General features: G+C 42.2%; 1 protein-coding gene across 1 annotated transcript in view; it reads right to left on the minus strand.

The window, feature by feature from the left end:
- Positions 1–577: 577 nt before the first annotated feature.
- The window catches only part of NCMAP (non-compact myelin associated protein), a 50,330-nt gene continuing 37,243 nt past the window's right edge, over positions 578–13,664 (minus strand). The window contains exons 3-5 of the mRNA XM_056795555.1: positions 12,128–12,220; positions 9,418–9,502; positions 578–5,722 (exon numbers count right to left, since the gene is read on the minus strand). Of these exons, the coding sequence (XP_056651533.1) occupies positions 5,575–5,722; positions 9,418–9,502; positions 12,128–12,209 (315 nt within the window). The 5' untranslated portion in view covers positions 12,210–12,220 and the 3' untranslated portion in view covers positions 578–5,574. The remainder of the gene's footprint in view (positions 5,723–9,417; positions 9,503–12,127; positions 12,221–13,664) is intronic.

A 13,664-nucleotide genomic window follows, 5' to 3' on the forward strand; every position in this document is an offset into this window, starting at 1 on the left:
AATCACATATTGTATATTGTTACTCTCTAACAGAAAGAGAAGCTTCTCATGGACAGAGACTGACTTCCATTTTCTCTCTGAATCTTTGATACCTGGCAAATGTTGGGCTTAATGAATGCTTGTGCAATTGGACTGGATTGGGGATGGATAATTGTGGGACTACCTGACTGCTGCACTGGTACCCAAGAGTCACTGCCAAATCCAGAGGCTTCCAACATGCTAATGTTGCAATATCCATGTAGAATTTATCAGAGGATAGGAGCTGAATTCACAGATGAGGAGGGCATGATCTGTACTGCTGCATGGAAGTACCAAAGTTGATCCTTTAGGGTACTACAAAGACAAAAACCAGCCTTCTCACAAGAAGGTACCGCCTGCTAGTATTTTTTTTAACCCTGACCTTCTATCTTAGAATCAATACTGTGTATTGGTCCCAAGGCAGAAGAGTGGAGGGCGAGGCAATGGGGGTTAAGTGACTTGCCCAGGGTCACACAGCTAGTTCCCCCTGTTTCTTTGTAGAAATAGGGGAACTATAGATGTGGAACAGTGTATACAACATGAGACTTTTTGGGATATGTTTTGATGAACAGTTTTTCCCTTTTTTATTCTTTGTAATAAAGGAAAGCTCTTTGGGAGGGGCTACAGAGAGGCATATATTAGAAAACATAGGTGATGTAAAAACAAAAGATACCAATGAAAATTTATTAGAAAAACATTAAATAAAAGTTAGGTTTCCCTTACCCTGTTGTTGGCTTCAAAATAAAAATTGTAGAGTTACCCCTTCTCCCCCTCCCTCAGGCTGCTAGTTGCCTCAAGATCCCTTTGCTCAAGCAAGGGTACCTGTGTATGTGTGAGGAGGGGGAGGGAGAGGGAGAGGGAGGAAGACAGAATGGGGGGGAAGAGGGGGGAGAGAGAGAGAGAGAGAGAGAGAGAGGAGAGAGAGAGAGAGAGGGAAAAAAAGGAGAGATCTACTTTCTATAGTCTCCATTCTTTAAGATCCTAAAAGCAGGGACAGGGAAAGGGACTCACATTATAAGTCCATTGGTCAATGGGAGGATTGACTCTGGAGCAGTTTCCCAGAAGTCAAGATCCTCCCACCCTCCCTATTGGAAATGACCTGTCATGGGGAGAGGACGCAGCTGGCCTGATGATCCACCAGGGCCAGCATCAAGATCTATAACTCAACAATGACCAGCTGGTTGTCATAGCCGATCCCAGCAGCCATTAAACTAGCCTTGCAAATATCCACTGGCCCACGGCTGTAATTGTATAATGGCTGCTGCCCTCATTCGACCAGATTACATATGGGGAAGGTAAAAGAGAGAGAATACAGGTTATTAAAAATTAAGAGGTTCGTTCCAGGGTGAATAAAAATACATTAATATCATATGAAGAACAATGTTAACAGATTAGGGGAAATGAAAATTGTATGGATGATTCTGATTCTGATCGGATCTGGTTGATAGCAGAATTTCAGCCATAGAACTTTGGAACTGGAAAGGACCTTAGAGATCAGTCACCTCATTTCGTAAGGAAATGAGGACCAGGGAGACAAAGTCTGGAGGAACCAAGATGGTGGTGGTATATTGGAAAGAGCCCTACATTTGGAGTAAGAAGATATCTAGATTTCTGCTTCTAGATGTCCATGGAGAATCACAACCTCCCTGAGCCTTACTTTCTTCATCTGTAAAATGGGGAGGCATGTAAAGTACCTCAGAAACCTTAAAATGCTCTGTAAAACAAAACCAATTATTATAGTAATTAGACTCTGGAGGCTGGGCCATGTGAGGATGAAGGGAATGGGCTCAACTTAGTCTGCAGAATCAAAGATTGGGGAAGGCTATCTCTAATTATTGAAAGAAAAGTTGTCCTGTGAAATCACAGAAATGCAATTGGACCTGGAAAGGACCTCTAATCCAACCTTCTTATTTTACAGATGAGGGAACCGAGCTTGAGAGGGAAATGGCTTGTCCAAGGTTATTCAGATAGTGAGGAGAGCCCAGACAATTGCCTGAAGAAATGATGGGGTGGAAAAGGCAGAGGCAGATTGCAATCCAGTATAAGAAAAACTTTCTAACCAATTTCCACCTGACTCCAAGTGAAAATGGGCTGCTATGGGAGGTGGTAGCAGCTTTCCTGTGCCTGGAGGTCTTGAAATAGAGGCCCAATAAACTTGTATTAGGGATGTTATAGAAAAGTTCTGGGTTCAGGGAGAGGGGCTAGATGGCCTTTGAATTCTCTTCCAGGCCTGCGAAGCTGGGATTTCAGCAATGGCCAAGGGGGCATCTACAATGGTGCCAGGGCTGGGGTTGAGGCTGGAGTCTGGGTCTCCAGCCCAGGGTCAGTTTTGTCAGGAGCCACTTTTCCTCAGGCCAGACGCCTTGGGCTGGTTCCCCGCCTGCTGAGTCAAGGCTTTCTGCTCTCTCCCTCCCTCCCTTGCTGAGGGGGATGCCAGTCACAAAAGAGCCCAGAGAGAGGGTGACAATGATTCCACTGTTCTACAGCTGTGAGTGGGCCCTTCAAATATCCTGGGGGCACGGCAGTAGGATTACTGCACACCCACAGAGGGCTGTGGCACTGGGGTTTTTTATAGCAGGAAAAAAAAAGACAATTTAGGGTATATTTAGAAAGGGCATTTAAAAAGTCAAGGGCTCTTCTCCCTCTCTGATGAAGTCCTGCAATTTTCAACTAAAAATAAACTGGAGATTGGGTTGGGTTGTTTATTTTTTAAACATAAAATCTAAAAGAATTCAGTAAAAATCCTGTCTCTTCCCCCAAACCTTCTCTGGATAAGATGCCATATAGGTCAATGGGGAAAGCAACAGATTCAAGGTCCAGATCTCTGGAGGTCACATCCTAGCTCTGCCACTTAACTTCATATGTCTCAACGTGAGGCTCTGCTGTGCCTCAGTTTCCTTCTCTGTAAAACAGGGACATTACTGTGTGCCATGTGATGATTAAAGGTGAGGAGGACAATGGAACCAGGAAGTACTTACCCAACAAGCCTTCTCTGGTGCCCTCCATTCCACTCTTTCAGTCAATAAAGGGAAAGGGAGAGAATCTGTGCATTCAATGATAAGGTAACTCCCAAAGGAGGAAACTTATTTTATCAATACAGATTGACATCTTTTCTGAAACTTGTAATCTTAGAGAGCTGCCGACAGCACTTCAAGATAAAGTCACCTGTCCAGGGTCACAAAGCTAGCATTTAAGGAACCCAGGTCTTTCTCCTTCCATATAATTATCCCATTCTCTTTTGGGCACAATCCCTCCTGAGGCTTCATCCAGCTCAAGGCGAGTTGAGCTGTTATAGTACTTTTTTGGAGACAAACCTAGCATGGCCCTTGCCCATCTGAGTGTCTTGTATAGTCCTGATCCCGATTCTCATGGCTTCTCCTAGTTTGCAAGAGGAGTGAGCTCTCTTGCTGGGCAATAACAGATAGGAAGCTGCCATCTTGTATTTGGCTAAAGACAACGGGAACAAGATGCCGCTCATAAGACCACAGGAATTACAACTGGAAGACACTCTAGGGATTATCCAGTCCAACCACCTCATGTTAGATGGAAACAAAGCCTCAGAGAGTAGAAGTGATTGGTCTAAAGTCCCATAGAGAGCAAGTCTTAGGAGCTGGAATTGTTCCCCATGCTCTTGGATTCCAAATCCAGAGTTCTCTCCATCACATCATCCTATGGTCCCTGTAGAGTTTGAATGCCAAGGTTGGAATTTGTTGTTGCTAGGAATCATCTCCAGGAAGAACCACATAGTAGAGTTTGCCATAGTAGGAGCCTGCAGACATTATAAAAGATATTAAGGTGCCTATTCTGTAGTGCATGGGGAGCCATCTTTCCATCTCCCCAAGTTGTATAATCTGAGAAAGATAAACTCTAGCCTTGGGAAGACCATGTATTAGAGTAGGAGCACCTCAACCCTAGAATCAGGTGACCAAAGGTAGACTCCCAGGTGAAGTATTTATGAGATGCACAGCCTCAGTTTTTATATCTGCAAAATGGGGATGGTAAAACTTTTACCACCTATTTTCACAACAGTGAAAGTAAAATGCCTTGTAAACCTTAAAATGTTACATAAGTGTGAGCTATTATTATAGGTCAGAATGATGTGGGTTAGGAGGAAGATGGGGTCATGGGTGGGGAAGTACCCACATGGCAGGTGGAACAAAGAAGAATGGAGAGAATGTCTCAGTTCTCTAGCCCTGTCTGGAAAAGATGGATACTCTGGCAAGACACAGATGTTGGAATTCTGGACCTGAGCTCAAGGGAAATTATTTTATCCACCTCTCTCTCTTATCAATGCCATCTCCAGATTTGAATTAGAATCTGTTACCCTAAAAACTACAATTCCCAGCACCTCACTCTCCTCACATTATGTGCTGACAGAGGGAGGATATAAATTTGGGGTAGCCCCTCTTCTAGCTCTCATCTTCCTGTTGGGGCTTTGGTGGAGCGGGCTTTTGAAACAGGCAAGGGGAACTTAGTCTCAATTTTGTTAAATAATTAGTTTTTAAACTTCGATTTCCTTTTTATTCCTTCTACTACAAGTGATTATTAAGAAACATTATAAAATTAATACTTGGAGTTGCTGGATATTAATTTAAGCCCTATAGGGATATCTCACATTTGTCTTTGCTGCCCTCTGTTCACTGCCATAATTTATCTGGGAAGCAGGTAGTATATTTTATTATTTAATTAGCATGCTCCCTGATCACAAAGTTTCCAGGAAAATGATTTCATTTACGGACTAGATATCCCTTCGGGGGGCTCCCATTATTGTGTAGCTATTTAAAATTTAAAATAATTTAGTTATTCTGGTCCTGGATCAACCAGAAACTCAAAAGGCATTATGTGTCCATCTCAGGATCTCATTTTCCTATGAGACAAGTCATTTTACCGCCCTCTACCTCAGTTTCCTCATCTCTAAAAAGAAGAAGATGGAATGGATGCTGCTGAAGTCCCTCTCAGCTCTAGTTCTACGATCCTGTGACCCTCATCTATAAAATGGGAGGGTTGATTTAGATGGTCCCATCCAGCTCTGTCATTGAGTTTTAAAATTCTCCATTCTAAGGTCTCTTCCAGCTCTGAGGCTGTGTTCTAAGGTCCTGTCCCTGCCGCGCTTCTGCCATTCTGGGTTCTAAGGATTCTTCCAGATTGCACATTCTATTTTCAAAGGCTTCTTTCAGCTGTGATGGTCTATAGTCTATGAAGAGGGATCAGACACGCTATGTGCTATCGCTCTATATTCTAAAATCTCTTCCGCCTCCAGCTTTCTAAGAGTCCAACCATCCACAGAGAGGGAAGAAGGGAAACAGCAATGTTAATACATACTGGACAGTTTGCCACTGTGTCAAAGTTAAGGGAGCCACAAGAGTTACTGAGGTTTTTAACTGGGGGGAAAAGAGATTGTTATGGCTTGTCCCCAGCTCCAGTTCCATTCAGAAATGCCATCGTCAGCTTGGCACAAACGGCCAGGAAACTGGCTCTTCATTTTCTTTCTTATCAGCTAGGGCCCATCTGTCTGGAGCAGGAGGTCTGGCCGAGGACCCACGAGAGACCTTCTGGTCATCGATTCTCCATGTGGATGTCGACGGGAATGAATGTGACGGTGGTGGGCTGGCTGCCGCCGTTGTTGCTGGTCTGGCCCACGGTAGATGATGGGGAGGTGGGCTTCGGGCTCTTGGGTTCCAATTCTCGTCTCATTCTCATTTTTCTGTAATAGACAATATTTGAGTGGTTTCCACTGTATGGTAGAAGGATTCATAACAGGCTGCAGCTGCTTCTGGGAGGGGATAAAATGCTGATGATAATTAAAGAATGATTAAAAAAAAGCATTAATCATTCCCTACTCGGTATGAGCTCAAGGGAAAGAGTATTGGATTTGGAGTTAAAAGGAGTGAATAGTGGTAGTAAGGTGGCTTGGTGGATAGAGAGCCAGGCTTAGAGGTGGGAAGTCCTGGGTTCAAATCTGGCCTCAGACACTTCCTAGCTGTGTGACCCTGGGCAAGTCACTTTAGCCTCCATTGCCTAGTCCTTACAATTCGTTTGCCTTGGAACCCATACTCAGTACTGATTCTAAGACCAAAGGTAAGTAATTTTTTTTTAAACCTTTACCTTCCATCTTAGAATCAATACTGGGTATTGGTTCTAAAGCAGAAGAGTGGTAAGGGCTAGGCAATGGGGGTTAAGTGACTTGTCCAGGGTCATACACTAATAAAAAAATTCATAGCAGCTTTTCATCATTATGTATTTTTATAAATAATGGAAATTAAAAATACAACTACTATGAGAGGATATCTGTGAAAGATGTGGACATTAAGAAGAGGATTCTTGGGGGCAGCTGGGTGGCTCAATAGATTGAGAATCAGGCCCAAAGATGGGAGGTCCTGGGTTCAAATCTGACCTCAGATACTTCCTAGCTGTGTGACCCTGGGCAAGTCACTTAACCCCCATTACCCAGCCCTTACCACTCTTCTGCTTTAGAACCAATACCCGGTATTGATTCTAAGACAGAAGGTAAAGGTTTGAGAAAAAAAAAGAAGAGGATTCTCATACTCAAAAAAGGGTGGGAACCATTCTTCTAAGGTCTCTTACCTCACTAACATTTGACATTCTATGTTGTAAGAGCAAAGGTATTAAAAGAAAGATTGGATTTAAATCCAAATTTGGTTGTTTAACATCCAAGAAAGTTTTTTCACTTTCCTAAACCTTAGATTCTTCATCTGTAAAATAACTACATGATCTCTAAGGTCACCTCCAGTTCTCAGTCTCTGAAGTGCTAAGCAAATATCAGCATTAACTATTTATTATGCTCCTATGAGCCTATGAATGTAAATACTAGACAGAAGCGGGTTTATCCAGTCTAGGTTTTCTTATCTGGCAGGAGCTTGAGGAAACCTACTCAGAAGAATGTTTTTAAATGAATAAAATAAAATGTATAGGACCATAAAGGAAATTAATCACAACAAGCTAATTATAATAGTATAATAATAGAAACTAATTATAATAATATAATTATAAAAACTAACTACAATAATAAAAGACTAGCCAACATTTATATAGTGCTTAGGTATATAGTACAAGGTAGGTGCTATTTTTTATTCCCCATTTTACCAAAGAAGAAACTGAGGCAGGAGAATTAAATGGTTTGGCCAGGGTCACATAGCTAATAAGTGCCCAAGGCTGGATTGCAACTCAGGTATTCCTGACTACAGTCCCTGACTTATATTTATTGCACCACCTAGCATTAAAAAACAAACTCATGTATTAAAAAAAAAAAAAACAAACTCATAGACTCCCTGAAACCCATCTACCTGATCCAGTTCAAGGCCTTCATTTAGCAAAGGTAGGAATGGGAAAGAGGAGGAAGAGATAAGGAAAAATACTTAGAATAATAAGGATGACGATGATAATAGCTTATATTGGCAAAATTGATACACTATTGCATTGTTGGTGGAGTTGTGAATCATTCTGCAGGGCGATTTGGAATTATGCCCAAAGGGCTATAAAAGAATGCACTCTCTGATTCAGTTATACTACTACTAGGTCTGTATCCCAAGGAGGTAAAAAAAAAAGGAAAGGGACCTCTTTATACAAAAATATTTCTAGCAGCTCTTTTTTGTGGTGGCAAAGAATTTGAATCCTGAGGGATGTCCCTCCATTGGGGAATGGATGAACAAATTGTGGCATATGATGGTGATCGAATACTAGTGTGCTAGGAATGATGGGGAACAGGATGATTTCAGAAAGAGCTGGAGAGACCTACATGAACTGGTGCAGAGTGAAATAAGCAGAACCAGGAGAACATTATAGACAGTAACTGAAACACTGTGGAACAAGCAATACAACAATCCAGGACCATTTTGAGATTTATGAAAAAGAATGCTATCCACCTCCAGAGAAAGCACTGTTGGAGTTGGAATGCAGATGAAAGCACATGATTTATTATTTGTTTATTTGGGTATATGGTTTAGGGCTTTATATTTGGCTTTATATGATTATTCACTTACAAAAATGAATAACATGGAAATGTTTTTGCATGATAATATACATATAACCCAGAAAAAAATAAAAAAATAAATTAAAAATGATAAAATAATAAATTAAATAAAAAAATAATAGCTTACATGTTGTGGTTGAAAAACACTCAAATATCTGGTCTTTTTTAAAAATCCTCACCCAGCCCTGTGGTAGAGGTCAGGGTAGAACTGAATTTTAGAACTGAAAGATGTAAAACGTATTTATTTACAACTAAAGGTGGAATCACTCACCCCAAGGTCACATAACTAGAGAGCATCAAAGCCAGGACCACAGGATCACAGATGTAGAGCTGAAAGGGACCTCAGAGGTTGTCTAGTCCAGCCTCATCATTTCTCAGATGAGGAAACTGAGGCGGCTAAATGACTTGGCCAAGGTCGCCTACGTTGTAAGGGACAAAGGTAGGATTTGAAACCAAGACCTCTGACCCTGTTTTACCACACAACTCTGCCCTCTGATCATAAAATCAAGTAATAGAGCCAAGATGAGAAGCCAGGTTTCCTGGTTTCTAGAGCTCAGTACTCTTCCTTTATGACAATGTCTCTGCCATATTGCTGATCAGTCCTTTCAGGCATGTCTGGCTCCTTTTGGTCCTGTTTGGGTTTTCCTTGGCAAAGATATGGGAGAAGGAAATAGCAAACCATTGAACTCTAGAAACTTTATTGTCCTTCTTAGAATCAATACTGTGTATTGGTTTCAAGGCAGAAGAATGGTAAGGGCTAGACAGTGGGGGTGAAGTGACTTGTCCAGGGTCACACAGCTAGGAAGTGTCTGAAGCCAGATTTTTTTTTTAAGCCCTTACCTTCTATCTTAGAGTCAATATTTTGTATTGATTATTTGCGTTGTATTGTTTCGTATTGTATTGATTGACTAAGGCAGGAGAGCAGCGAAGGCTAGGCAATGGGGGTTAGGGAATGTGTCCAGGGTCAAACAGTCAGGAAGTGTCTGAGGTCAAATTTGAACCCAGGACCTCCTGGCTATTGGGGAATTCACATTTGTGAATTCAAAACCATGCCTCATTGTGGAACTTCCCTCAGGACCTAAAGCCTCTTTGCCTTGGACCATCCAACCGTCTGTGCAGCCTTCTCCACCTAAGACTCACCTCATTGGTGACATCTTCCAGGGGCGTCCATTTTGTGGCAGAGTCTAAGCGGGGCTTCATTCCCCTCCTGGCCCCATTCCTGACTTCGAGACCTCCAAACCATCCGCCCCAGCCAGCCCCGCCTCAGCTCCTCTCCCCGCTCAGCGCTCCCCAAGCACTGCCTGGCCGCTTGTGAGGGGGAACTCCCCGCCATGTTTCCTCCAAGGATGGGGCGAAGGAGACGGTCTCTGAGGTTCCGTGACCCCCCCTCAAACCCTCCCCCCCCGTACCTGTTGTACACTTTCAGCAGAATGAGCACCACCGTGAAGATGACGATGACACCAACCACAACAGCCGCCACGATGGCTCCCGAGCCTGCCTCGATGGGGAGAGAGGAACCAATGAGAAGGCGGCTGAGCCACGCCTGCATCCTCCTGATGCCCCTCCCCTCCCCAGGGGTCCCTAGCACCGGAAGCACCCAGCAATAGATATCTGCTCGAGTCCCACCTTCCCCCCCCCCCCACCCTCTTTCTAGCCTTGTCTCCACAGGCTTGAAGCTCTGGCCACACTGGACTATTCTCTGCCCCGGAACATGTCTAAACTTGCCCTCCTCCAAGCCTTATTCATGCCGTTTCCTAGTACATTCCTTTACTCATTAAAAAAATCCAATCATCACTAATTATAAATAATTATATACATTAATTATTATTAAAAATAGGATAGATAATGTAATATAAATAATGACTAATTATAAATACATAAAATCCAATGAGATGAAATAATATGTACTTATATTAATATACTTATATTTATATTATGTAGTATAAAATACATGTCCTTAGCTCATTATATATTTATTATATTTTATTGCTGACATATAGATATATATTATTATATGTTTATTATATAATTATTATAATATATTATTGATGACATATAGATATATAGTCATTATATATTTATTATATCATTTTAATATATTATTGGTGACATATCTAGATATTGATATATATTATATCATTTTTATGTTATATTATTGATGGCATGATATTATATAATTATATATTATTATATCATTATAATAATATATTATTGATTACATACATATTGATATATAATATCATATATAGAAAACATTATTTATATTATATATAATTGTATTAAAACTAATTATAAATAAAATTGTTATAAATGATATCTAAACTTACATAATTATAAATTATGCTTGGGGCTAGAGAAGAACAAAAGAAAAAGAAAGCTTGATCCCTATTGGGAGGTGAAATATGTCTCATTGGTTATTGACTTCATAACGGAATTCCTCCTTCCTAAGATTCTCCCTAGCCTGAGTAGTGATTCAGTCCTTTTTCAGTGGTGTCTGACTCTTCATGACCTCATTCAGGGTTTTCTCAGCAGGGACCAAAAGGGTTTGCCAATTCTTTCTCCAGCTCATTTGACAAAAGGAGAAACTGAGGCAAACAGGGTTCAGTGACTTGCCCACAGTCACAGAACTAGTAAGTGTCTGAGGGCAGATTTAAACTGAAGAAAATGGACCCAGCACTCCATCCACCAAGACACCTAACTGCTCTTTGGAAAGTTTTATGGTTATTCAGACGTTTTTTTTTTCGTCATGCCCAGCTCTTCATGACTCCATGGCAAAGATACTGGGTGCTTTGCCATTTCTGTCTCTAGCTCATTCGACAGATGAGGAAACTGAAGCAAGCAGGGTTAAATGACCTGCTCAGTGGCCAATGATTAGTGATCAATTGTAGTGAGTATTTTCAATTCCAGACCTGGCGCTCTATCCATTGTGCCACCAAGCTGCCAAGCTTGGGTAAGGTCTGCCCAGTAATAGTTATGGGGTAAAATTCCAGGTATTTCAATAAATCCAGCTTCACAGCCCCCTCAAAACGTTTAAGGATGGTCATTCGTGGCAGCTGTTTTCTCCGGGCTGGTGTGGACACATACTTGGGGAAAGAAAGCTCTCTTTTTGGTCAAATACATACATCTAGTTGTAAAGCTGTCTAGAGAATGTGGAAACAAAGTCAGACTCATGAGGAGCGTGCTCGGCAGTGCTCCATCCCAGAAGGAGCTGAGGCTGGTAATGATGGCAAAGGGCAACCCAAAGGGATCGTCGATGTTATTGTTGATAGGTGTGTTGGGCGCAGAAGGAGGATCAGAAAATGTGAATGAGATAAGGACAAAGGAGAGAAGGTAGAGCTACCCAACGCTTCTTTTCCCACGGTTTTCTCTGCCAGGGAAAATGCCCTTCGGAATTAGATTGGACGGAAGGAATAAAAATAGTACGTAAGGGGACGGGGAGAGAACATCTAGTCCCCCTCTCCAAGGTGAACACGATATTCAGAAAGTTACAGAATTAGCTAATGGATCTGGCCTCAGATACTTGCTAGCTGAGTGACCCTGGGTAAGTCACTTAACCCTGCCTTAAATCCTAGCCCTGACCACTCTTCTGCCTTGGAACCAATACCCAGTATTGATCCCAAGACAGAAGGTGAGGGTTTAAAGAGAAAAAAAAAAGAATAGGTCAAACCATCCTTGAATCATTTCTTTTATTGTCAAGATAACTAGATGAGTAGACCAGGAGATTCTGTAACGAGTCTCCCCAGATTTCTGTGAAGCATTTGACAAAATCTCGAGTTCTTCTTGTGGATTACTCGGGAGATGCCAGGTGGCCCAGTGGAGAGAATGCTGGACCTGGAGTCAGGAAGACCCAAATGGCTCCAATACATCCCTGAACACTTATCATATAATAGGATGTGAATCAGCCACATGTTTGAGGGTCTTCTCCTATTACCAGACTGTAAGCTCCATGATGGAAATGGATATCTCCTCTACAGCTGAGCACCTGACTCCGTATAGGGTCGGCGCTCAATAAATGCTTATTCGAAGAATGAATGAACACGTGCTTGGGATGAATGAACCTCCATGCCAGGAGCTATTCTCTGGCCTGGCCCCTGGCCTCTCTCGCTCAGTCGCCCTTACTCTTATAGAGGAAGTCTTCTGTGGACATGGCGGTCTCATTTCCTGGGAAGGTGGCACCTCCCAATGGAGCCACAGTGGTCATCTTGGTCTTGTCTACAAAGAAAAGAAAAAGGGTTCAAAAGCAGACCTTCCTTTAAGCTCGAGCTCCAATGCCTGCCTATCTCTTTGATTTCCCATGAACACTTTTGGGTGTCCTACACTGAAAACAAATTCAGTTAATCAACAAATATTTACCAACTCCTTCTTACATGGCGGGCATCATGGAGACTAAATCCAACATTCATTGAGTGCCTCCGGAATCCTGAAGACTAGCCCATCAATCCACAAAGTCTTACTAAATCTGGCCTCAGATACTTCCCAGCTGTGTGACCCTGGGCAAGTCACTTCACCTCCATTGCCTAGTCCTGACCAGTCTTCTGCCTTGGAGCCAACACTTAGTATTGATTCTAGGATGGAAGATGAGAGGTTAAAAAAAAAATAAAAAATTTAGGTCAGACATAATTCTTGCCCTCATGGAGCTTATGGTCTGGTAAACAAGTAAGCTGTGGTCATACCCCTCTTTTTTACAACTCTGAAAATTCAGGAAGGTAAAGATGTTTTTTTTTTTTTGGTGGTTCACTCATTTCAGTTGTGTGTGATTCTTTATGACCCCATTGGGGTTTTCTTGGCAAAGATAATGGAGAGGTTTACCAGTTCCTTCCCCAGCGTATTTTATAGAAAGGGAAACGGAGGAAAACAGGAGGAAATGACTTGCCCAGGGTCGCCCTGCTAGTAAGTGTCTGAGGCCACATTTGAACTCAGAAAGGAGTCATTCCAACTCTTGACCCAGAGCTCTACCAGCTTTGCCCCCTAGTGGATGGAAGTATTTGAGAAACTATTCTATGGAGGAGGGAGTAGGCTATGTCTGCTTAGCTCCTGGAGAAAGAGATGAGTGGCCAGTGATGAAAGGTGTGGAGAGAAATGAAAGAGAAAGAAAAGAAATAAGAGAAGTGGGTAGTTCCCTTCCAACCAAGGCTGAATTGTTGGCTCATCAGATCTGATGATTATTATTATAATTACATAATTATATTTTATATATTATAATAATTATTTTATTATTATTATTATTATAAGTATTATTTAAACCCTCACCATTCTTCTTAGCATCAATACTGTGCATTGGTTCCAAGACAGAAGAGCAGTGAGGGCTCAGCAATGGGGGTTAAGTGACTTGTCCAGGGTCACATAGCTGGGACGTGTCTGTGGTCACATTTGAACCCAGGATTTCTCAACCCACTGAGCCATCCAGCTGCCCCCTTCTTAGAGCTGGGGTTAGATGAGATGACCCTCACTCTCTCCCTCCTTCTGGGTCTCTTCTAACTCAGAGATCCCATGATATGGGAAAGTCATCAAGGAAGACAGCAAACGACAATGTCAATCTCAGAGGTGCAAAGGGCTAGGGGAGGGAGGTCTGGGGATTGTCCTGGATTATAGGAAATCTGGGAAGACTTTCTGGAGGCAGTGGCATTTCAGAGGATTTGTGGCTAGAGGGGAACTT

Source organism: Monodelphis domestica, chromosome 4 (assembly GCF_027887165.1).
Source record: "Monodelphis domestica isolate mMonDom1 chromosome 4, mMonDom1.pri, whole genome shotgun sequence".
Lineage (NCBI taxonomy): Eukaryota > Metazoa > Chordata > Mammalia > Didelphimorphia > Didelphidae > Monodelphis > Monodelphis domestica.